The 24,910-nt window shown below is 46.7% G+C and overlaps 3 protein-coding genes across 7 annotated transcripts in view; 2 read left to right on the plus strand and 1 right to left on the minus strand.

Annotated features, from left to right (window-relative positions):
• Positions 1 to 5,331: 5,331 nt before the first annotated feature.
• HIF1AN (hypoxia inducible factor 1 subunit alpha inhibitor) lies at positions 5,332 to 15,008 on the minus strand. The gene is made up of 8 exons (XM_038141040.1): positions 14,713 to 15,008; positions 13,521 to 13,771; positions 12,135 to 12,283; positions 10,264 to 10,409; positions 9,674 to 9,780; positions 9,210 to 9,273; positions 8,884 to 8,994; positions 5,332 to 7,737 (listed from the first exon to the last, which is right to left on the minus strand). Exons 1-8 carry the CDS (start codon positions 14,965 to 14,967, stop codon positions 7,693 to 7,695), a joined length of 1,128 nt encoding a protein of 375 aa, XP_037996968.1. The 5' UTR covers positions 14,968 to 15,008; the 3' UTR covers positions 5,332 to 7,692.
• A 2,167-nt stretch (positions 15,009 to 17,175) lies between these two features.
• On the plus strand, positions 17,176 to 21,012 carry NDUFB8 (NADH:ubiquinone oxidoreductase subunit B8). The gene is made up of 5 exons (XM_038140613.1): positions 17,176 to 17,335; positions 17,505 to 17,631; positions 18,241 to 18,340; positions 19,914 to 20,069; positions 20,783 to 21,012. The coding sequence occupies exons 1-5, from the start codon at positions 17,236 to 17,238 to the stop codon at positions 20,873 to 20,875; spliced, it is 576 nt and encodes a 191-aa protein (XP_037996541.1). The 5' UTR covers positions 17,176 to 17,235; the 3' UTR covers positions 20,876 to 21,012.
• Positions 21,013 to 22,976: 1,964 nt separating this feature from the next.
• The window catches only part of SEC31B (SEC31 homolog B, COPII coat complex component), a 34,995-nt gene continuing 33,061 nt past the window's right edge, over positions 22,977 to 24,910 (plus strand). For 3 of the 5 annotated variants that reach the window (XM_038140608.1, XM_038140610.1, XM_038140611.1), the window contains exon 1: positions 22,977 to 23,087. The gene's annotated coding sequence lies outside the window, so the exon portion shown is untranslated. Of the gene's footprint in view, positions 23,088 to 23,114; positions 24,495 to 24,910 lie in introns of those variants that run through there. The other 2 variants (XM_038140612.1, XM_038140609.1) reach the window with 2 other exon arrangements.

The raw sequence follows: 24,910 nt of genomic DNA on the forward strand, positions 1-24,910 counted from the left end.
ACAGAGACTCAGAAGCAACTTCCTTCCTGCACATGACAAAAGGGAGTTTCCCAGGAATACTTCCACATCCATCTGCAAAATCATCCCCATTCTTTTTCACTTGATGATCTCAGCCTGCTCTTCTTTCTATTCTTACAGCTTTTCCCTCCAGCCACTCTGCTGGAGACTGATATTTTCCTGAGAAGCCAGATTTCTTCTCAACTGCCTTTGCACTGAAACCAAGATTTGAAGGGGAGCCTCAGGAGAGGGAGGGAGCAAAGTATGACACATTCAAGCTATAGTGAAATGACATATTCATCACAGCTAATGGGGGCCCACATGGCACTCCAACTGGATGCTGCCCCACTGCCCATTTCCTGGCTGGCTCTGCTGGAGTTTCCCCTCTGCTCCCCTCTCCAGGTTTCTGACAGTGTCACTCCAAGCGAAGTGGCTGATCTGATTGGCGAGAGAACACGAAGGGTGGCAGAGAAGGTGCTCACAGACATTTCTTGGCTGCCTCAAGGAAATAAAGGCCATCACTGAGCCTGTCAAAATGATTAATCGCTTACAGAGAATGAGGGGGAGGAGGGAGAGGGAGGGAAAAGGAACGGGAGGAAGGAGAAGAGAAAGACAGATGGGATGGGGAGAGCTATAAACAAATAGCAAAAGCAGGAGACACAGGTTTGCTTCTGTGCTGGGGAGGAATTGGAAGCAAGAGGCCCCAGGCTGTGCTCGGAGTGAACTGGTGGCAGATGAATGGGTCCTTCACAGCCCCCAGTTCCACTTGGAGATTTGTTCCTCAGGTGTGCACCACTCCCAAACACAGGCTCCAAGTGCACTAAGGCCTGCTCCACCAGAGCAGTGTCAGACCTGACAGCACAAGTAACATGGTCCTGTGACACCCCAGTTCTACAAATCTCTGCAGTTCCTGTCAGCTGACAGACCAGAAGCTTATTACCTCAAATGCCAAGCAAGGCCTTGCCTCCAGCTCCACAGCCTGTAGTGGCTGGCATTTGACCCAAATACCCACCAGCACCAGTAATTCTTTGCTGCCAGAAGGATTGTAACCCAATGAAACACAGATGGTTGGGAGCAGCTTCTGAATATCAGAGGTTCTGGCAAGGGAACTTGCAGCAAAATCAGCCCATTGCTGATGGTACTAATCTCTTCCACAGAAACTACCCGCTTGGATGCTATTATCACCCCATGTGCCCTCTCTGTGCATACAGGGACTGTCCTTTTATAGAAGCTAACGATTTGACCTCACCCCTTTAGCTGCTTTCAGCTGAGCTCGAGCCCCCACACAGCTCACTGCACGAGGCTAGTACTGCTTAAGCAGCTCAAGGGGCACAGAGCATGCAGCAGATCTTGTAACACAGATTACATACACACAGGAGAGCCTCCCTTCCTGGCTTCCCAAGAGGTTAAGTCACATCCAAAGGTCCTCCCCATCAAGGCATTCAATCCTGACTATTCATGAAAAAAAACCCACAGCTGACACTGAGACAAAAGTTACACTTGTGCTCCTGCCATCCAGTAGAGTGACATTTCTTACAGAAAGGGCAATGCCCTGCCATGTCAAAGTCTGAGATTGCTCAGGGTTTGCTGCAAGTTTGTTAAGTGAATTCTGACCCCACTACCTACTAAACCACAACCTACCTTCCCGCTCTACAAAGAGCATGAGGTGCACTCCAAATGTAAACACACATTTAAAGTGTTGCTGTAAATGAGGACAGCCTTCCTCTTGTGTTCAAGAGGGAATAAAAGTCACTACCTGACATATCTTCCCATCCTAAGCAATGTGACCAGTGATTCTCCTAACTGCTGTCATGATGAGTTCTGGATGAAAAACCCTGTTCGATCCTGTCCTGAGATCCTGTTTTCTCTTTCATTTGAGTTCCTGTGGTGAACACTAGCCATGGGAAGAGGCTGAAAATCCAATCTGCTATCATTTGTCTGAGCTCAGAGCCAGCTGGGAATGAGACAACATGGCTTCAGCTCTCCCCTTTTGTTCTGGTTTAGGGCAAATTTGGGAGAAAATCTCTAAAGGGGCTCCTCTAGAATGCAGATTCAAGCAAGCTCCTCCCTCAACTGGTCTGGGAAAATAGTTCCTTGGAGAAAAGTGGAAAAAACTGTTTATTTAACAGGCAAAGCATTCACCAGCACAAAAATGAACAATATTAAACAACAAAACCTCTTGCTGCTCGGAAGAGATGACAAATTCAGAAAGTTCTCTTTGTGGGTCGCTTAGCTTGGTTCACTCAGTCTGTTATCAGTCCCTGCCGTGCTGGAATGCAGCATCCTGGGCCAGGTGGGCCACAGGTGTGAGCTCCTGCTGTTTTACCTTTGTATCTGCTTTGATTCCCAGTCACAGCAAGAATAATCACCCCGATGGAGACCTTCACCTCAAGTAAATGACCCAGCCTTGCAAAGACAGGAACTGCCACTGAAATCAATGGATCCAGTAAGCTTCAGTCTTCAGATGAACCAACCAAGATTGTATGCCCCGCAAATGGTCTGTCATGCCCCCTCCCAGGTTTGAGCCGTTGATTTAATCAGAGGCAATGCCTCTTCATGCAAACTATCCCAAAGTGTTTAACCTGACAAGACCATGAATGACAGCTGTAGGAAAACCAGGTAACATGGATTCCATAGGTACGATAATTTGGTCAAAGCCGACAAAACCCAAACAAAAGCATATAGTGGATTGTGCACTACTGGATGATGAGGCAAGACAGCAAATGACAGACACAGAGAAGTCACCACTGCCTTCTTTTCTTTACCTGTCATGCAGTCCATCAGGTTTTTTCTCACTCTTGTAGAAAATGACATTATCAGGAAAAGAGCCTGAAACTTGCTTTCATGTTGCCTATCCTAAGGTTTCTGTATGCTAGTCAAGGCCCCTGCCTGCTCTCTTCCATACCACAAACTGCATGCAAGATGTGGAGAAAGAAGACAGAAAATTTAAGACCTTGTTCCTGTGGTTTTTGCTGTCAGTTTGTGGCCAGGCATTGAGAAGTGCAAGTTATCAGTGGGGGATGGACTGGTCTCCCAGATATGCTCTCTCCCTTACTAAGTAGGACTAGAAGGATTTTGCCACGCTGCCTTCCTCCCCAAGCTTTCCAAGCCAGACAAAACCCTCTTTGCTACTCTGTACCTAGGCAGAGATGGCTCTGTGGAGCAACAGGAGCACTTAGTTATGCATCTTGTGGACTTCACGGTGGCTCTAGTGGCTGCCTCTATTGTTTGTGGGATATTCTCCCCCCCTTCCCTCCTTCTAACAAAGATTCTGATTAATGATCGCTCATTCCTAATTGTCAAATTTCTTTTCCTTCATCCTGTGTCTAATCACCAGTGACAGAAGCCATTACGCAAATGAGAGCAGACGACTTCCCACAACTGTTCTCGTTGGTAAAAGCCTTGTAATTTAAAGCTCTGATTTGTAGAGGAAAGCTGCGTTTCCCCAAGGCGTCCGGGCATCTGTTCCACTTACACTCCAAGAGCCTCGACTTCCGCTCCCTCCCCCCACAATTAGTCCTCTGCTTGCAACAAATATTTGACTTTTCGAGGCAGTAATTAGAACTTACTTTGCATGTGTTTGTCACAGTAACAGCATCTTCCCCCTTCCATCTAGGCAGTAGCAATGCAGAGAAGTGCCCAGGGAAGATCGTGGCTTCAGGGCTTCCAAGGATATTGATGTGAGAGGTACTTTCTGTTCCAAAACAGGAACAGAAGATGAAGACCAGAAGCAAGAGTGCAAGGAAGCTTCTCACACACACGAGGCAGAAATGCATTTCTAAAAGTGTAGAAACACATGAGCAAAGGCAATACCTCTGCTGCAATTGCTGCTCTGCTTCCAGGGCTGAGACCATGCATTAACAAAGGCCTGCCAGGAGATTGCTGAGACCCTGAGAGCACTACCCCCATTCCAGGGCTTTAAAGCACAGTTGGCTGTGTTCAAGGTCAGCTTGGTCATTGATAAGAGCTGTTGCAAACAAAAGAAGTCTCTGCCCAGGGCTGCCCCGCTCTCTCTCAAGAGCTGCTTTGATGCCAAGGGTGACCCCTTGCCCCCAGCTGAGTTAGACTGCACTGCAGCTGTGCCTGGTACCTCCTCAGCCCAGGCCTGATCCTCACCTCTTGGCTTTGCCTTGGACCTGATGTATCACTCCAAATTTCCCTAAGCTGAGCATGACCCTGATCAACAAGGGGGTGAACAAGTGAATCAGTTCAAAAACCCATGTTCTTCTCTCACAGGAAAGATTCTGCAGCTATGATTTACAAGGATTAAGACTTCTCCTCAGAAGAATCCCACTTTTTAAGGAGCAGGGAAATGAGGAGGGAAAAAAAAGGGAGAAGAAAGGTATTAAGGAACCTAAGTTAATAAAATAAAACAAGAAAAAGACAGTAAGTACAAGTGAAAAATCTTGGCCTCTGACCTATTTTCAAATTACACAGTTCTCATCCCTAAGTTTCCTCTGCTCTTTGCACATTTCTGAGCTTTGTGATGCCACCTGTACATTACCCAAGGGGCAATGCAGAGCTGAAAGGATCAGACACAGCAGATCACAAAGTTCAGTAGAACACAAGCAAGGGTGTTCAGAGATGATGACCCCAGCAGGCAGAGCAGGGAAGGATGAGCACCCACAGTAAGACTTCCTGCACTTGGCTTTCCTACTCCCTTCACATTCACCCTGTCCCCCAAAGGTGTGAGGAAAGAGCCATTTGCAGTGGCCAGGCTGAGTCTTCTTTCTCTCCCACAACACCAACACCCCTCGCCTACTATTCAACTCTTCCCTATTTTACTACATCTTAGCCATTTGTTCAGAATTAGTCAACATTTCACCAATGGTTAGATTTCAAGATTGCTGTAGAGTTAATATTACTGTAACACAACTTCTGTTTACTAGATAGAGAGGGCTCCATCTCCCAAGGCTGCTAACATACAGCACAGGTACACACAGGAAGCTTCCCCCCAAAATCTCCAGGACAATTAATTGAGATCATCAGGCCTGCTTGTGTAGTTTGCTCCATCATCCAGAGTATGGTGACACCATTCAGGTCAGCAGGGAGGGGAATTTTTCCCTTCCCACCAACATTTCTTGTTGACAGGGTACAAGCACACCATCTTATTCCCAGCTTTCCTTTCAGGCTTCTGGAAGTAGTATGGAGAAAGTTGTGAAGACACATAATAATGCAATTGGTCTTGCTGATTTGAAGGCAGTTCTGGAGACCAACAGCCTTCACCAGTGAAGAACACAAGTGGAGTTGTCAGACTGAAAGGCAGCTTTAGACACACATGTCCTTATAGAGCTCTTCTACATAGCCATTCACAAAATAAAAGCCACACCATTCTGTTGTTCAACATTGGTTGTATTTAAGAACTACACTTCAGAAGGTACCATGTGTTTGTCACACCCCACCCCCTGCACACACACCCCTAGCAGAGAACACACAGCTTCCCAATACCATGGCAAGGGGCATTGAAAGCACAAGGTGAAAAGGGAAGGGGGAGGGAGTCAGTCCATCAGTGCATTGTAAATGAGCTTTCACAAAGTCAAGTGCAGCAAAACCTGTTCAGACACTTTTTAAAAGTTAGACCTTTGGCAAATAAAAGAAAAAAAAGGATCCTAAAAGTTCTGTAAGTACCATTCTCTCTCCACATGGGATATGAACTCCCACCCTGAGCTTCAAGAGTTGATGGTGTCTAACAAGCAGTACTGAAGACTACCATGTGCTGAATAAATAGCACAGAAACAGGATTTAATTTGAGCATCTTTCAACAAAGGGCATGTGCCCAAGGTTCCTGGGAAGGCCTTGATTTTGGCCAGTCAGAAGGTTCTTCCCCAGTTGTCCAAAGGCTAAGCATTGATGAGCATCCAGCTGAGTGACCATCGTCTGGATCTAACCACAGCTCTGGAGAGCCTGCAACATGGCAGTCAGACTACTCAGTGACACACATTTCTTGAACAAGGACCCTGTAGCTGCCAATTAAACTTCATTTATTCTGACCAGTAAAGCAGCCAGAAAACTTGCCTCAGGACCTCCTGTTTGAGAAGCCTTTCACTTTTGTGAAAGACAAGCCCACTGCAAGTGGTGCATGAACTGTTCCAGCAAAAGATGGGATCTGAGACCAAAGATGGAGCACCTCTCAAGTAGCATGTTACACTTTTATCAGAACCCACATCAGAACAAGCCCAGCACAACAGGGAAAACACTGGGAAGTCTCAACAAAAGAAATTCTACACTTTCTGGGATGAGATATGTGGGCTGTGAAAGAGCTTCTCCCACCTCTAGCTTTTGGAACCCATTACAACCGCATCAAAAGTACAAGACCTTTGCACCACTCCCCAAACCAGGGACAGCAGTGCAGCACACCTCAGGGAATAAAAAGCCAGCTTCCACATGAGCTTAAGGCTTCTGCATGGAAGAGAAGAAGGAGGAAAGCAAAGTTATTATTCAGAGTGATTACTGTGGACTCAAACAGAGGCTTATCTGGCTCCTGTGCTCTGGTCTCATCACTTCCCAGCCTGCCATGTCAAGTCCCGGAACACAAAAAGGATCAAGATAAACTTAATCACATTTAAACAAAAAGCCCTGAACTCTTTCACATGACTGTACAAGGAAGAGAACCACACACTGGCATGGATTTAACTGATGGACAGGAGCCACACAAAATCACACAAACAGGCGCACCTGTGTGCAGCCACACACACTTGAGTTCTTGGAGTTTCGGTAAAAAGGGCACTTTCCTGTGTTAGTCTCAGGAGCCAGCACCCTGCTGGGGAGAAGTGAGGCTCTGTACCTATCTGACACTGTGTTTTGACAGCTGAGCTCAGCATCCCTTGGAAATGTAATTTAAAAATGTGGCTTAATCATTCAAGACTCGGAGAGTGCCCTGGCATTTATGCATCTCCCTTCATAATGCTACATCCCCTTTTAACCATACTGCAGCTTCAAAAGAGTAGGAGAGAAGCCTTCACTCCCCAGAAAAAGCTGTCAGAAAGGAGATTTATCTAGACTTATACAAGACAGATGTTATTTGGATAGCATGGGATTTGGTGCTCACACACTAGATAAATTCATTCTGATCTCTACCCTGTACTACATCCAAAGCATAGATGTCTTAGGTTGAAGGAACTGAATCATTTGTCCTGTTGCTCAATACACACAAGCCATCTCACGTGTTCATTTCCATTAATACAAAAAGGTGCCAGAGTTGAGCAGGGACAGGTCCTCTAACAACAGAGGACTGTGAAACCTAACATTTCCCACCTTATATCCACTGCCACCACCAACACACAAACCCAGCCAAGAGGTCCAAATCCCGTGAGGCTGAGGAAACAATATTGCTCCTGGTTATCCTCCAAGCTCTTCTTCATATGCCTGAAAATCCTGAAGTAATACATCCAAGTGCCAGAAGCCATGCTCCTTGTTTTGGCAAACAGGGCAGAGGGAAGAAAATAAACAAGTTAGTGAGCATGAATCCAGCTTCCAGTAAGTGCAGACTCTTTCTTGGGAGGTTCAGTTAGATGAGAGTGGAGGATGAATAGGGTACTAATGGTTTTGCAGTTCCAGTAGCCCCTTAATTGTAGTGGGGCCAGGATAGGCCAGGAAACCCATCAGTCTGTTAAGTGCTGCGTGCAATACTAGCGCTCAGTATCTTCCATTGCTTGTGAACAAAGCAGCTCCAACATCAGCCAGGGGCACCAGGCATTAGTCATACCGGCCCTTAATCATCATATTCAACAAGGGACCCACCTGTTCAAAGCAAAAACAGGTCATTAGCCTGGACAGTTACACAGAAATGGCAGTGCAGAGCCTGCTCCCTCTGCATCACAGAGCCCAAGATACACCTAATCACTTTCAAAGTATTTTCTAGAAAAACACTGGGGCACACACAAACACATTCTTAAAACACCCGACCAAAACTGCACAGTTCTCTGTCAACACGTGACTTCAGGCAACACCGAAACATTCCATCCAGAGTGGAAACATGCCCGAAACATTTTCACTTCCCACCTAACCTTTGTGATTTCTAAGTAGATGCCATTAAAGGGAATCAATAGTGTCCACGGGTTGCTTTTTTCAGGGAGAGAAGGAACATTCTCACTCATTGAATCCTCTCTGGTTGCTGGGGTCAGTAAGAGGTGGTGATACAACTGATGATTTTGCTAAGGTTTTTTTTTTTTCAGTCAGGACCACTCCCACATCTCAGGACTGCCTAATCATGGAGGGAACTTCAGAATGCCATGACAGTAAAATAATCTCAGGGGAGAAGCTAAAGAGGAGTTTCTGCACACTGGTAAGGATTACAGACCATGAAAGCATTTTTACCCTTGACCTGCATTTCCACTTACAGATGATCAGATCTTCAAAAGCATACTCTTAGTACCTCAGTCTTTTTAGACTTAGTACCTCAGGGTTTTGGGTTTTTTTTGCTATACCAGATAGTTAAGACTGCAAAGAATTCAGAGATAAGCAAGAGACATGTTAAAGATGAAGCACATGACTTAATAGAGGAGATTTCTGTAATTTAAGAGACTTGGATTCAACAAGTGAAACAGTTTCAATTTATTTTTGCAAATAATGGGTATCATTGCTGCACAGTAGACTAAGGAGTTTTTGGGAAAAACACTTTCCTGGAAGTGCCCAAAGTCAAAGTACACTTTTTCCCACATACAAGAACAACTACTTCATTGTTTGTAGTGGCCCTTCCCAGAATTATAATTTTAAGAGCTTGCATTTTTGTAAGCAAATGACCTTCTGAAGACTGCAGGAAGAATCAGCAAAAGAGAAATCCTGCTTTCTCCCACCCTCACTGTGGCATCTAGAGAGCCAAGTAGCTGCCATCTCAAGTTTTGCCTTAACTATTTCAACAGCGGTGACCACATGGTTTTTCCATACCTCTTGGGGATTTCCTAAGGCTTCTCCCAGCATCTTCTCAATGTTCCTCATTATCGCCACTTTCTGATGAGCCTTTAAGGGATACTCAATTCTCTTTGGAGTTGGGGCACCCTGAAATATCAAAAAGAGCTTATTTGCATGCTTCCTGTATTGGCAGCTTATTCCACTGTACCCCAGTCACCCAGTCCTTCACACACACAACTCTGAAGAGGAAAAAGTAAAGGACTTGGTGCCACGAAGTTCTCATATTGACAATGTGTGCCAATACATCTCTACCTGAAAAAAATCATCTGAGATGGAGTTATCCAAGCTGTGCTTGTACTCACCTTGTACCAGAAGTTCACAGTGATGGTAATCCCCCCATTCAGGAGAGACTCAATGTGGTGCCACCTGCATGGAAATCACATAAAAAAAAAAGAAAAGAAACTATTGCTGTAGCTTATAGTGAAACACCATGGATGATGAGTTCAGACAGCACTAGACAAGCCTGGCCCTATACCTCCTGCATCAAGACCTCAAAACTTCTGGAAAGCTCTCCTTATTTAAATATATATCCTTTTCTCACACACTAGTGAGTACATATACAATTAAAGTGGTGTCAGGGAAAATTACTATATCCATCCAACAGACAGGAATTAGAAGCATACTGGCCCAAGATATCACAGAAAATATCACAGTTGCTGGAGAAGTAAAAGCAAAATACTCTTAAGAACCAACCCAACAATAAGAAGAAAACATTTTAAACCTCTGTTTTTTATCACAGCGCAGTCCTGCCTGCCATCCTTCTTACCAGTACATAGGTATGTACAGCACATCCCCAGGACCCACCACCGTCTCGTAGCCAACCACATTCCGGAAGTTTGGAAACTTCTCATAGTCGGGATTGTCAAAGTCCACCTAACAGGAGAAAACATTAAGAAACTCAGAAGAATTCCCTGCAATGACAGTCCTCATTATTGGCTCTCAGTGTCAAATCATGCTGGTGTTCCTTACATGGCTTTTACATTTCCATTTGTATCTTAACTTTATTGTGAGGTCCTGCAGTACCCTCCAAGTACCATACAGGTAGGAATCTTGCAATTTGTCTGTCAACAAATCTGCGTTTGACCAAATTATAAATGAAACAGAACAGAGAAGATAGCAACTGCAGACTCATTGTGTATCAGTAAGAAGGTTTTTATGGCCTAGCACTTGCGAGTCAGAACAAGAGACAAACAGAAAACCACCAATGCATTCCCCACTTAACAAAAGTGAACAGAGGTTTTGCAAAAGCTCAGTAAGTGTTTTGCAACTTTAACTCCAGTGCAGCTTACTCCCACCTAGCATCTTTACAAATGCCCATTTTTGGCATGGAACAGAGAACAGATCTGCTGCTCTCACCTGGCTCTGTCTGTCACATGGATGGTGCACAGGATAAGGGTAGAGGCATTCAAACTGATCAGGAGGAAACAGGATACACCTCTTGTAACCCTTAATCTGAGCAAAGAAGTTCTGTTGCTCGTCATAATGAGCTGGTGTCACATTCCCTACACAGAGAGAAAAGAAAATCAAGACACTCTCAGCTATGAAAGAGATGCAAGTTATATTCCTTGCTGAAGACAGAAAATATACTCCCACATCTTCAGAAACTAAACAAGGAAAATGACAACAGGAATGTTACAAACACAAACGCCCTATCATCAGCCTTTATTGAGGAGCTGCTACTCCACTTAATTTCCATTCTAAATCCATACTCAGCAACTTATGCTCTACACGATTAGGATGTCCAGCTTGTTCCAATGAACAGCAGATGCTGAATGTTGATAGGAAACTTCTTCATAAAACACTTTGTTTAAATGACAAGTTGTGGAACAGACTGTCAAAGATTATTAGTCTAGAAAAAAGGAGCTCAGTGGTCGGATTTGAAAAAAGTCCCAGAAGTTTTTCAAGAAAACAAGCAAACAATCTCTGTCAATGGAGCTCCCAACAGCACCCGCACAAGTCTGATTAACAGTGCTTGACTGTTGCCACTAGATCTTAATTTTATCAAATATTCAAATACAGAGGGCTGTTTTGTATGCCTCACAACTGTTTTTCAGGTGGTTTGCCAATTCAGATATTACTCTCTTGGCCTGCAAGAATTTAAGATAACAGTTAGCCCCATAACTTCATTAAATAGATCATACAATCACATGCTGCTCTGAAGACATTCCTTTTCCCAGCATGTGCTGTTTCAAGACCATTCCTTGGTTCTTGTGCTAACCTGTTAATAGGATTTTAGTGATTTTATGGCCTGTAAGGAAGTGTTGGTCCACTGATTTTATATTATGTTCTCTCAGCTAGTAAAACAAGTGGCAAAGACAAACTACTGTAGGTTGAGTATGACTTGGTGCAAAGAGGAAAAACCCATCCAAGTCATGCAATTGAACAATTATAATTGGATATGTTGGCCACATTGATTATAGGCTCTCCCACTTCACAGAACGTTGTACATTTCTTCCCCAGTTATTGAGATTACTTTCTAAAAGAATGTTCTCCTTGTCAACAGCCTAGTGGTACCTCTGTCTTCTAAGGCACCTGCCTCTAAGTCAGGCTCCACATGAATTTGGAATTCTATTCTATCCAAATACTTTTAGAATTTACCCATCTTCACGTTTCCCACTGTCCTCTAGCATTTCAAGGAAAAACAAACAAACAAACAAACAACAACAAAAAAACAACAACAAAAAAACCCCAGGTCTTAATCAAAAGAGAATTCCTCCTCACAGTGTAATAGTTCAAATAAGAAAAAAGGCTTCACGAAATAATCAGATTTCCTCCTAGGCAGACATTGGACATACTCAGAAAAGCCCAGAAGTCTAAGACTGTTCAGGTTGCAAACCCTTCTGCATTTTGAATCTGCAGGCTTCGAGCTTTTTAAATCTACAGTGCCTGAAGCATGCAAACAGTAAACAGATCCCAGGATATGATTAGCAGTTACTAGAAACACAGTCCCACCAGCATCACACAGAGCCTTTCCATGAGCACATGACATTCAGGCATTCACAGTACATCCCTGGCAAAATACAGACTGTCCCATTCCTTGTTTCCTCTTTATAACCCAAGTTAAGGTGTGACAACAGTCTCCTCCCAGCACAAAGCTTTACACTACCTCTTCTGAAGGAACACACAGATCTAGGGGAAAATCCATTTGAAAGACCATCTGGAACTGAAATACAGAACTGCTGATGCAATCTTCTCCCTTTCTCCTTCAGTCTGAGGAAGCTATTTACCTTCCATGCCAATAAGAAGCAAGTTAGAAGTCAGTTGACCCCAGCCTCGTTTCCCTTGCTGCTTGTTAATCCAGTTCCAATTGAAGCCAAGGAAATCCACTACAATCTTCCTTCCAACTGTGTCATTCAACGTTTGCTGTAGATACAGCCTGAATTGTCCAAGAGAGAAAGCAGAAATCAAGTATTAAACTTTGTCATGAGCACAGACATACTCTGTCTCTTCAGAAAGATTTCAAAACAGAGAAGTACTTCCTAGAGATTCTGTTCTATCACTACACAGCTTGAACACCTGTGGAAGAAAACAGTTTCAAAAAGTCTACATACTTTGCTGTAAGGTTTCCCAGTACACAAGAGAACAGATCTTGGTTCAACTTGAACAATTACAAGGGAAAAACATAATTTTAAGGAAGAACAACCCTCTTGCAGGGCAGGAGGAGGAAACTCTAAACAGACTGGCCATTATCAAATACAAATATATTCACATCTAATCCCTAGATGAATGCCACCCCTCTAACTCACCTGCAATATCAGTTACCTCTTCTAGCAGAACTACATGAGGGAAAAAGAGGGCTCAGGAGATCCTGCACAGTTCAGTACAAAGTTACGTAAAGCCATTTAGACATAGAGGATCAGAGGAATCTAACATCTGTACCAACAATCACAGCATTACAGACTGCTGTCTGCAATGCTGGAAGAAAACACATTTTTAAGAGCAAGGATTGATTTCTCTCTTGGAAAAAGCACACCCAAAGCTGAGAAAGAAAAGAAAGGCACAGATGACAAGTGGGCAGTGCTGCTCTCAATTAGGCATCTGTAACTCCTTTTAGAAGGCTGTGACTGAAAACACTAAGGGTTTAAGTACAGCTGCTGCCAGTTATATTCCATGTCCAGCTGAATCCTCTCAGTGACCTACAGCTCTGTTAGTGGCACGGGCCATCACCCCCAGTACACAGCACGTGCACAGCCTGGCCTCGTGCTCCCCAAAGAGGGTTAGCTCCAGCTGCCTTGGGATTCTGTGGGAAAGCCTGAATGCCACAGCCTATACCTTTACATCAGACAACAAGCTCTTTAACAATACCACAGTCTGCAAAAAAAAAAAGTGAAGCTTAATTCTTTCTCTATACAAACCCTGCCTCACACAGAGGAGGAAAAAAATAAATTCCCACGGCCAGTGTGAACAGTTTGTTTGGTATGACTTTTCTAATAAGGTAACGAGGCTGCTGTCAACTAGAAGCCCTGCAGGAAAATCAGGATTATTAACAAGAAACAAATAAAAATTCCAAAAAGTTCAGGACACTTTAATCATCAACACCCACTGAAGAGAAACTTTGCTCCTACTTAGGTCTGAAGAAACAGAGAAACCTCCACACTCCACTTATCACTTACCTCTCAGCACTCCCTTTTTGTTTTATTTCTTTGAGTCTGTCCACAAACTCAGCAAACTTCATTTCTTCCCTACTTGACTTGGGTTTGAAGTTCTTAAAATTGGCCATTTTTTTCTCATCATAGTACAAAAACTTGTGTGTGCTGGCACTATACACTGAGAAGTCCCCATTGCCAATGTTTTCCTGGAGGTAGTCCAGGTCCCATTTCAGAGCAGGATAAACCAGATTTGTATCTGTCAGCACCACTGGCTCCTGCAGAGAAACAGAAAGTTTATTGATTCAAAGATCTCTCGGACTTAAGAACAAACACATGCATTATTGCACCCACAAAAACTTGCTTTCAAAATGGGGAATTGCAAAAGGCATTTGAAGTAATCATATACCTTGTTCTGGGGAGAAAACCAAGCAAGACGTGATAAGAAATTTTAAGAAAGTGGTGGCCTGGGGCTACAGTAAGCTCCAGGTAGCAATGGGACGACAGATTGCACTATCTACTTAGCCAATCTCTATCAGCAAGGTTAGACAAACACTAGCTGGCAACACTTCTGGGCCTGCTTGGTGCTGCCACGTAGCCAGGAGACACACTAGATTCTGGCTGGTCACCTCCAGCCTCAGCTGTGAAGGGGTAAGTGCCAGCAAAAAGATCCCTCTGAATCCAGAAACACAACTCATTTCTTTTCTCAGAGGAATGCAAATAACCATCAAAAAACTGACCCTCCCTTCTCCAGCAAAAAAAGAACCTTTACAAACGGAAGACAAAGGGCATCGCCTATCTCCTCACCTACCAGCAGTAAGCAAGCTAACCAGGACAGCACTGTGTTCCCAAGCTGTGCATACACAACTCCTTGCAGACTTTCCTTAAGAAACCCAACCACCAAAGCTACCAGAAGGAGACTGAGCTGCTACAGAGCCAATACGAGAGCCACCACTGCAAAGGAACCTTCACATCTGTGGTCGCTGGCACCTAGAAAACAATCAATACGTGCCATGGGGTTCACACAACGTTCCCACAACTTCCGTGCCGACAACAAAGGGCTTAAAACAAACATTTCCTGCGAATTTCACAACTCAGTGCCGTAGCACCGAAGAAAAATGTCCACTACAGCAGAGATGAACGGGACAGCGGCTAGAACAGAGCCCGCGCGGTACCCAGGACGGACAGGGCCGGGATGAGGAGGTGACTGCGCCCTCACCTCGTTCTCGATGAGCTCCTCGGCGCGGGGGTCGCTGTGGCTGAGCCGCGGGATGGGCCGCGTCTCGAAGGAGTAGCGGCGGAACTGGGAGTCGCTCCAGCCGGGCCCTGCCGCCACCGCCGGGCCCTCCCGGCAACCCGCGGCGGCCGCCGAGGAGGAGCAGGAGGAAGAAGAAGAGGAGGAGGAGGAGGAGGAGGAAGAAGAAGAAGAAGAGGAAGAGGAAGAGGAGGAGGAGGAGGACGAGGCCGCCGCCATCGCCGCCTCCACCGGAGAACCCGTCCCCAGGAAGCCGGAAGCGGAAGCTGCGCACCCATGGCAACGCCGGAAGCGGAGGGCAGGGGACCATGGAGAGGGAGGGCGGGAGAGAGAGAGGCGCTGCGGCGGCGGCAGCGCCCCCGCGCGGGCGGAGGCTGCAGGGGCTCCTCTGCGCTTGGCCTGGGCCCCTGTGCGAGGCTCGGGGAGCCCGGCGGGCGCTGGGAGCGCAGGCGGCAGGAGCCGCCGCGGAAAACAGAGAGGATCGGCTCTGCAGCCTCCTGGCCGGGCCCCTGCCGCCCCGCGGGCCTTCAGCCGGCAGCCCCCTCCCCTGAAAGGCGGCAAGCGCTGCGCTCGGGCATTCCCATCGCCCAAGGAAACAGCGCGGCCCGCTGCCTCTGACCGGCCTCGGGAAATGCTCTGCGGAGCTCTGCGCCTGCAAACGAGCTCCTTAATTAGCACTTGCTACAAAAAGAAAAAAAAATAAAATTTGGATTTGGCTTTTAATCTGCAGACAGCAAGAATGATGATCGCTGTTTCCCAAAAATGCGCGCCACATTAGGCATCAGCTCTGGAGAAGATTTTGGTCTCTGCCATACAGTGGTTTCCATCTTACAGTAGCTGGTATTTGTTCTGCCTGTACAGAACTTTGCCTTCATGAGAATAATGCCATTTCCCTTTGTCCTTCCAAAAGTTATTAATATACTTAGTTGCAGGGAAAATGATTGTCCTCTCACATTTTAAATCTACAGCATTTCTGCTGCACGGGTTAACAACATTTTTTACAGTGTATTTCCAAATATTTTTGGATGCTTAGGAAACTTGAAACTCAGCCGTGGAAAACTCAAACATAATTCAGAAAATAAATAGCCAGTGGTGAAGAGCTGATGTAAGAAGTAGCTGACCACAATCCAAGCCAGCAGTGAGGCCTGAGACCAAGTCAGTGGGAACCAAGGTCCCCACGTCCAGTGCCATCCCCATACTGCTGTCCCCACAGCTCTGTGGGCTCAGAGGTGGGACAGGACCAAATGCTGCTCCATGGAAAACAGCAGAAGCATCTGCACTGGAAGGTTGGGCTCTGAATTAGTAACTTTATTAGATAACTGGGTAACTTCACTGCAGACTCGTTGTAAGAGAGTTGGCTGAGTTAAGATACCATCCCTAAAATGACATCTGTAGGCCTTTCTTTGGGATAAGTGAAAGGATCCTGTTCTTTATCTGCAATAAAGCCCCCATCTCAGGCGTACTGTGTCTCAGATATAGTTTTGTGGTTCATCACTATCTTCATTCAATTCTTAGATTTAAAATTAATGTTGTTATTAGAAGGAATGGCTTTAATGACAAACTGTCTGTGATAGTTTTTGAGCTGCAAAGCTTTATAATGTAAATCGTTATAGAGACATTACCCATTATGGCTGATGTGAATAACCGAAGGAAAATGAGTTCAAGTACCACAGAGTTTACATAATGAAGTAAACTGCAAAATCCTTAATGCTCGTATTGATTTTATTTACAATAATACATTGCTTACATTTGAAGAATCACACTGCTAAATTAACGTGCCATTTCTGCCGTCCACCTTCCTCTGGCTCCATAGAGATAAGATGATTAGATTTGGGTATTGACTTTAATAATATTGATACTGATACAAAGAAGGCGATTTGCATAACGCCGCCGGGCACGGCATCGATCCGACTGAGCATCGATCCGGCGCTCCGCAGGAGCTCCCCGCGTCTGGAAGGCAGTTCCCGCCATACATTCCCGCTGCCCCGCTTCAGACGGTGACAGACAAACCGAAATATCGCACCGCTGCCTTTTCCGCCCATTGACCTGGCGTCAGTACCGCCGATGGGCTGCTGCTCGCGGTCGATGGGCTGGGGCCCGCGGCCGATGGGCTAGGGCCCGCGGCCGATGGGCTGCGGCTCTCGGTCGATGGGCTGCGGCTCTCGGTCGATGGGCTGGGGCCCGCGGCCGATGGGCTGCGGCTCTCGGTCGATGGGCTGGGGCCCGCGGCCGATGGGCTGCGGCTCTCGGTCGATGGGCTGGGGCCCGCGGCCGATGGGCTGCGGCTCTCGGTCGATGGGCTGGGGCCCGCGGCCGATGGGCTGCGGCTCTCGGTCGATGCGCTGGGGCCCGCGGCCGATGGGCTGCTGCCCCGGCGGGCCGGCCCCGGCACCGAGCCCCGGGCGGCCGCGCCCCTGGCCCCGCCCCCGAGCGCTGGCCCCGCCCCGTTCCCGTGCCTCGCGCGGCCGCGCCTGCGCGCTGGGGGTGATGGCGGCGGGCGCTCTCCGCGGTGTCCTCTGGCCCCGGGCGGCCGCCGGGCTCCGGGCGGCCCGGGCCGCCTTGGCGGCGCCTTCGGGGGCACGGGCCGGTGAGCGGGGAGGCGGAGGCTGGAGCGAGAGGCCAGCGGCGGGGTCGGGGTGTCTGGGGTGACGGGCCGGTGGTTCTGGGGTCGGGGCGGGAGGGCGGCGCGACCTCTCCGGCCCGGCTGCGGCTGGCGGCGGCGCCCGCGCCCACTCTGCCGCGTTCCTCTCCCGCAGCCTCGGAGATGTCCAAGGACATGATGCCTGGGCCGTATCCGCGGACTCCGGAGGAGCGGGCGGCCGCTGCGAAGAAGTACAACATGCGGGTGGAGGACTATCAGCCCTACCCCGACAACGGCTTGGGGTGAGCTGCGTGGTGCCGTGGTTCCGGGCCGGGACCCGTAGCTCCTGGCTTTGTGGGGGCGTGCTGTAGGCTCGTGGCTCCTGGTGAATGCCTGCCTTTGCTGTACTGTGAGCTTAGAGCTTTGAAGACACTTCAGTGTTTAAAAATAGGAACGAACGGAGTGAGTTAGAGGCTTGTGTGAATAAAACACGAGAGACTTCGTGAGAGAAACTTGAGAGACTTCATATGCTGTTGTACTGCAAGGCTAAGTGGGATGAACTGAAAGTCATGTCTAGAATAAAGGTTTCAGGCGATGTTTAAATGTTGGGGAGTACTTTGACATGTGCCAAGACAACTAAGTTTCCAAATTTTGGTTAAGCTTGCGTTTCATCTAGTAGAGCCCAGTAAGGCCAGTTTGGGGAATGCCATTTGTTACGGTGACTGGTGTCAAGGTAATTATTGTCGTGCTAGTTGTTTTAATGCATTTCAAAAATCTGTATGCATAAAAGCTATAAAAACAAAGTAGTATTTAATTCTGTTTCCTCAGGCCTGTCTTATACTATCTCTTACAAATTATATCTAAATTAGTACAGATTTCTTTATGTTTGGTCTTTTGTTTGTTTCTCATAGGTATGGTGACTATCCCATGCTCCCTAATAAGTCTCAATATGAGAGAGACCCCTGGTACCAGTGGGACCAGCCAGACGTGAGGCACAACTGGGGAGAGCCGGTAGGAACACCAGTTCCACTTCTCAAGCTGCTCACCAATGCTTCTGCTACTAAATTCTAACATGCACCTCTTGTTAGTGCTTTCTGGTGAATCCTTTGTGTAATTTCCTCACCAGTGCTGGTGTGTGTTGCCTGTGCAAGCAGGGACAGTCAGTTCAAGGCAAAGTTAGGCTTTGGCCATCTGGGTAAATACTGTAAAAGTACTGAGGACAGTTAACTTACTACATATGAGAAGGGAGACTTAACTTTCCCTCAGGAGTAATTTTATTTGCCTGATATGATACCCTTTTATATGCCTTTTATTTGCCAGTATGAGAGCCTGGTTCAGAATTGTTTAGCAAAGAAGCCACTGTTTGAATAAAGTCCTTTTAGTGCAATGGAAGTAGCTACTGCTGCTTTATTACTCCAGGGCTTTTTTGAGGTAGACTGCAAAAAAGGATGCTCTCTCTAAAGGAAGTTTGCAACATGTCCTTAAGATAAATGTGAATAGTTCATTTATGTTAACTTTGAACTTGAAAATATAAGTTACTCTAATTCCTTGCAGGAGTAGCTCTTTTCCTAGTGCATGCTCTTTCTGTGAATGACTGCAATCTGACTGCAGTTACTGAGCTTGGTAATTGACTCGTGATCTCTTTACTAAAAGCAAGAGTTCATCTAAGTGCATGTGCTTAATATATCATAGTAGAACCATGTCAGAGCATTTCAACATGTGTACCACAGCTAAGTGCATGTTGTAGTGACTGTAAAAGCACATGAAAAAAACCCATGTTGATTCTGTGTTGTTCTGGTGCTTGCTGCAGGAAGGCTTGTGTGCAAGCCTAGCACATAGTGTTGGCAATCAGGAGCAAAAAGGGCTATACTGGTGTTTTCCAGGTGTCACTAGATGCCTCTTTAGGCAGCTTTGATTTCTGCTCATTCTGGCTCTGGGCTTGATAGGAAATGGCTCTGGGAGAACTAGAGCTGGGAATCTGGAAGCAGTACTTGAGCTGCAAATTAATAAGTTCCCTGCATTTATTAATGTGAAAGGCGACTATAGGCAGAACATGCCTATAGTCAGAGACTTTCCTATTTGTAGTTCAGGGCATTAGCTTGCTACCAGCCTTGCTCTTGTCCTGGAGTAACAGCAGGTTGTCTCCCTGTTTTGAGGGACCAGCTTCCAAGTGTCAGGTAGTTGCTTCTTTGTTTGAAATAGCACTACTTCTGTTTGGGTATGTGACTGAGCTTCCATTAATGAGGGTTCCAGTTTATACCATGCCTTTCCAGTGGTCCTGGGGAGCAAAGCCGAGGTGGAATGATTATGCATAGAAATAAAAGCTGCTGCTATCCTATGTTTAAGTATGTGGTGTGGTATAAGCGTAGGATGAAATGTAGGGTCTTTTGAGTTCTACTGTAAGCAGCAATTTGTTGTGACCATAGGTGAACAATATACCTCCTCTGTGGCTTTATCTCTACATTTGAGGTGGAGATGGAAGAGCTTCTTGCAGTTTTGTGAATGCTGTGATGTGCCGCTTCCCTTGAGAGAAGTGGCTTGACCACTGTTGGTAAATGTGCAATTGTTTTCCTTTGTTCTTTAGATGCACTGGGATTTTGACATGTACGTTCGGAACCGGGTTGATACATCCCCCACTGTCGTTCCCTGGCACACCATGAGCAAACACTTCCTTCTGTTTTTGAGCACAATGCTGATCATGTTTGGTCTTGGACAGATCTACCCATCCTACAGGCCCGTGGTAAGTGAAACCTGAGGGTAAAGGGAGAAAATTTAGCTGTGTTTCTTGTCATTGCCAATGCCAACAAGAGTGGTTTTGCTGAAGATGAGTGATGAGTGTGAATGCAAAACTGCTGCTGGCAGTGGATGGGCCAAGGGATGTCCTGTGGCCTCATCTAGCCTGAGTTGTTCTCTTGACTGGCCTGGCTCAGCTCACAGATGCTGCTTCATAGTGTGCAGTTCCTGTTCACAGGGAACTAATTTGGACTATGCTTCTTAGAGTATCCCATCCTTGGTCTAGGTATTCTCCTTCCCTGTGTGTGCATCTGCTCAAGTGAGATGCTTTAACTCTCCTCTTGCCCTGTGTTTTTAATTATATCTCATGAGCTGTATCATTTGGGAAATGCACTCTTGAAAAATGTGCCCGAATTACACAAGCAGCTTTTGCAATGTATTATCCTCATGCTGTGAGATAAAATGTTGATAAAGATTAAAAGCAAGGCCGCCTTGATGTTTCTGTTTAAAAAAATCATTTATGCAAGGAATCCCTTATTTCTGAATTTACTTTCCTCATACTCTAATGTTCTAGCTGAAGCACTTAAGAAATAGAAATTTAGGTCATAAATTACAAGCCTTCATTTGGGTGGGGGTGGGATGGGATGAGACATTTTCCTCTTTCCCCTTAATTTGCTTGGTGAATGTGGTGAATTTGCCACTCTTTGTCTCTCCTTGTAGGGACCGAAGCAATATCCCTTCAATGACCTGTATCTGGAGAGAGGAGGAGACCCCAATAAAAAGCCACCAGCGGTGATACACTATGAAATTTGAAAGTTGTTCAAGTGCTACATTTCCATCAGTTCTGCTGGGGAAGAAATCTTGTCTAGTGTTCACTGGCATATGTTAACACTTGTTCTTCAATGTTCAGCTGCTAACTGCAGTGAAATATATCAATGACACCTACTGTACTAGTTGTCTTCTGTTGGTGTGAGACGGCTGAATTATGGCTAATGAAATGGAGTGACCTTTGCCATTTTTCTAAATGGGATAGTATCTATGGGGCAAAATTATGAGTGCAGACCTAGGACTGCTGGTCATTTATGTATCTTGTGCCCAAACATTCCTCACTTGTGCCTGTTTATGTGGGCAATACTGCCTGTAACCCAGACATTTAATGTAGGTGCTGCTGGGAGTTGAACTGGAGTGTCACTGTATACTGTAAAGTGACAGGCAGAAACAGATTGGCAAGTGCCAGTCCTTGGGAGTCTTGTACTGTGTCTGCCTTTACTGGGAGTTGACTTTGATCTCTTCCAGGTCTAGATGCCTTCTCAAGTGAAGTTTGCATAAGCAGTAGGAAGCACTTGTGAGGCACTGAGCCTTGCAGTGTGTAGCTTGAAGCTGACAGCAGAGCTGTGTGGACAGCAGCAGTATGAAAAGGCTAATGAGCAAGTTCAGCTCTGGCCAGATCTGCTTTGATACAAGTGCCCATAGTTGTTCCTCTGTGGCCTGAGTTCATCCACCTGGCCTGGAGTTACATCTGACTCATGACATCTGCCTGTTTTGCTGCAAACCACTGGTCTTGAACCTCCTATAGTTTCAGCAACAGTTTGCTTGGGAAAGTTATACATACAGTTATATTAAACTCCTAAATTTGTCCAGCTCCACTCTAACATAAGGGTTTTTTTCCTCGTGTTGCTGGAGGAGACAGTACCTTTAGTACTAATTTACAGTGAATCTTCTCTCAACTCTGCCCTGCTATGCCTTAACCCCACTGTTTATTTGCAGGAGGGGTTGATCATAGAGGATGAAGGCTTGGGCTGCTCTAGGTGCTTCCCATAAACTGGGTGCTGTGCTCTGCTCTCAGCACCCTGTCTCAGCTCATAGTTTTGTGCTTTAAGAGAAGCAGGTATATAAAAGACAGTGATGCACGGTTTTTCCATCTGTACAGATTTTAAACCCCAAATTCCAAAGATACTGTCAGCTTGGTTTTTGCGTAGGGGTTTTTATAAGGATTTATGTTAAAGGAAATTATGGGATTGAATGCTAGGACATAGTTTTATTTGCACCTAAATATTTGTAACTCCTTTGGAGGTGCTGAACAATCAATGTTCCTCATAGCTTTTGTTAGCTGTCACCTTCTCTTTTCATTACAGAAATGCTCGCTTTTAAATTATAGTCAATGATGTTTTATCTCAGAAGGGTTTTCAAGTGTTTTTTATGAGCTGTGGGGACCTTAAAACTGAATTCTGTTTTGCAGGGCAAAACACTCCTTAGGGATACTTGAGTCGACAATTACCATTCCACAGCACTGTATAAAATGTTATGAGAGTTGTAAGAGTCTTCAAGTAAAATGAAGGTGGTCAGAGCAGTAGTAGGAGCTTTGGTGTGTGTGATAGGGTAGCGCTTGCATTGAGGCAGGACTAGGCCCATCCAGCTGTGTGCAGTGTTCCAGTGCTGTTTGCTGCTGCCCGCTTTGGGGACTTCCCATCCCAGTTTGTTCTAAACAGTAGCTTAATTATGGTTTTCATCCATGGGGATGGCATAATGGGTTGGGCAGATATGGTTCAGAAATCCTAAAAAATGGAGTTTGTAATGTAGGCAAATTTTTTCTTAAAGCAGGAGAGATGTGAGGGAAGAAGGCCTGGGTCCTTCTGCATATTGTTTCCTGGCAATTAAAATACTTCTAGAAAAATACATTCCTTTCCTTTCTGCACGCCCTCAGGATGCATTACATGTGCAGCTAAGGCAAAGTTCTGATAGAGGTATGGCAGCCGCAGCAGAGCCCGGCTCCAGCAGTGGTGTCCTTGGCCTCCGGCGTGCACCGTCCGGTCCCGATGGACGGAGCCGATTCGGGTACCCCACACGGGGTGAAGGAGCCCGGCAGCGCCGGGCCGGGCCGGGCGGGCGGAGGAGCGGGGCGGCTTCCGGGCCGCTCGGCGCAGGCGCGGTGGGGCGGGGCGGGCGCCGCTCGGGGCTCCCCGCGGCCACCGTCGGAGCGCCGGGCTGCGGGAGCGAGCGGCGCGGGAGGCACGGCAGCCAGCCGGTAAGGGCCGCCCGCCCCCCGACCCGGCCCGGCCCCGCCCCGCGCCCCTCGGACACGAGCCGGGGCTGGCCCTGCCCCGCCGCGCCCCTGTCCCCCCAGCCCAGGGGCGCTGCGCTGCCCTGCCCGTCTCGATCGAGACTCCGCTCCCAGGTCCCGTGGCCCCGTCCTTGCCCCGGGTGCCTCGGCTCCTCTCTCCCGTCTCTCCTCCGCCCGCCGGCTGGCGGGGAGCGGCCGGGGCTCTCAGCTGTGTGCCCTGGGCCGCGGAGAGGCCTCTGGCGTAGCCCGGAGCCTGTGTCTGACACCCGTGTCCGAGGTCAACGCTTTCCTCCTAGACGCTTGCTCTTTCTCACCATCCCACGGGGTAATGCTGTTGTGCAGACACACTTGAGACGTGTGTGCACTGCCATCTGAGCAGCGCCGTGCAATGGGCAGCAGCTTCTGAAACTGCGCAGAGCACAAGAAGTTTCTTTATATACCATTGGAGCTGTCATGGAGGAATGTGCTGAGCCCTGCCCTGCCACAACCCCACCTTGCACACACCAGTGATTAGCTGAGATTAGCTGTGTGTCTCTGCCCTCTGTAATCGGGGTTTATAATAAGCACATACGAGAACAGCCTGGCTGTGGGGTGCTGGGGAGCTGCGGAAGGAGCATGTCATGTCAGAACAGTGCAAATGGAAGGGGCAGAACAGAGATTTTAAATCAATGCTGTGACGTGGAAACTCTCGGGACAGTTTGTGTCTTAACTGTTGTGTCATGTCTGGGGGATGTTTTTCAGGTCTTAGGGTGTCTGCTTGTCACCCGGGTGACCTTGGACTAATCTTTTTTGTTCTGCCCAAGTTTCACTTTTTAGCTAGGAGTGGGGAGATCAGCCTATCAGGTCCTTTGTGTGCAGTGCTGAAGTCCAATATCAATAGGAACAGAGAGGAATGGTTGTGTGTCCAGTGGCAGGAGGAGGACTGGGAAAGTCAGTGGGAGGGGATTTCTGATTGACAGTATTTGGGTGGTGCAAGAGAGATAACGCCTCACTAGAGTGCTATGAGGGATAATTATTATGACAGCTTTGAGGGTTAATTAGCTCATACAACAACCATGGTCTTATTATAGTGTACTGTAAAGCCATAAGTATTTCAGGTTAGCAAAGGTGAGAAATTTTTGCTTCTGTCAGCATTGTTTGCATGGTCTAATGTGATTTGGGAATTTTCACTGTTTAGCTGCATGCTCTGTATTTCTCAGCGGTGAGGTGTGCTCTGACCTGTCAGGTTTTGCTTTGTTACCCTTTAAGGTTTGTGCAGGAAGCCATGTCTAAGGAAAGCTGTGGGGAATTGCTGCTTCTGTCCACTCCCTTTGGGGCTGAGATTCATTAATATCTTAGATCTGTAATCGGATGGATGGCTGTGGAAGAAGGGTGAGGAATTGTCATGATTAATTAATTAGAAGTCCTGAGAAAAGTATGAGCTTTCTTGGAAGTCTTAGATGCTATTTGGAGAGATGACAGCAGGTGGCAACCTCTCCCTAAAAATTCTACTGAGGAAGAGTTCAATACTTGCAAATTTTTCTCAGGCAGCCAGAAGATTTTGCTGAAGAAGGGGTTTTTCCTTCTTTAAGGATTATGGTTCCTCTCCTGGATACAGATATTCATAGGGTATAGAAGGATCACTTCTCTAAAAGTAAGACTCAAATCAGGCTTTTTTTTTTCCCTTTCAAACTCAGAGCTCACTGACTTCAGGAGAGGGTGCTGCTGTATCTCTGCAGATTCTCAGCTGCAGTGGAGCTGAACTGCTCAGACGTTCCTAAGAGACAGTGTGAGATACTGTGATCTTT

Source organism: Motacilla alba, chromosome 6 (genome assembly GCF_015832195.1).
Source record: "Motacilla alba alba isolate MOTALB_02 chromosome 6, Motacilla_alba_V1.0_pri, whole genome shotgun sequence".
Classification (NCBI taxonomy): Eukaryota; Metazoa; Chordata; class Aves; order Passeriformes; family Motacillidae; genus Motacilla; species Motacilla alba.

What these genes read in the sequence shown, in the direction of transcription:
- HIF1AN (XM_038141040.1), bottom strand. Translation starts at nt 14,967, where the DNA reads ATGGCGGCGGCCTCGTCCTCCTCCTCCTCCTCTTCCTCTTCCTCTTCT. An exon ending in CAAAAAGGGAGTGCTGAGAG is followed by an intron (nt 12,284 to 13,520) that starts GTAAGTGATAAG and finishes TGGACAATTCAG; the next exon opens with GCTGTATCTACAGCAAACGT. An exon ending in CTGTACATACCTATGTACTG is followed by an intron (nt 9,274 to 9,673) that starts GTAAGAAGGATG and finishes ATTTCCATGCAG; the next exon opens with GTGGCACCACATTGAGTCTC.
- NDUFB8 (XM_038140613.1), top strand. Translation starts at nt 17,236, where the DNA reads ATGGCGGCGGGCGCTCTCCGCGGTGTCCTCTGGCCCCGGGCGGCCGCC. An exon ending in GGCACAACTGGGGAGAGCCG is followed by an intron (nt 18,341 to 19,913) that starts GTAGGAACACCA and finishes TTTGTTCTTTAG; the next exon opens with ATGCACTGGGATTTTGACAT. An exon ending in ACCCATCCTACAGGCCCGTG is followed by an intron (nt 20,070 to 20,782) that starts GTAAGTGAAACC and finishes CTCTCCTTGTAG; the next exon opens with GGACCGAAGCAATATCCCTT.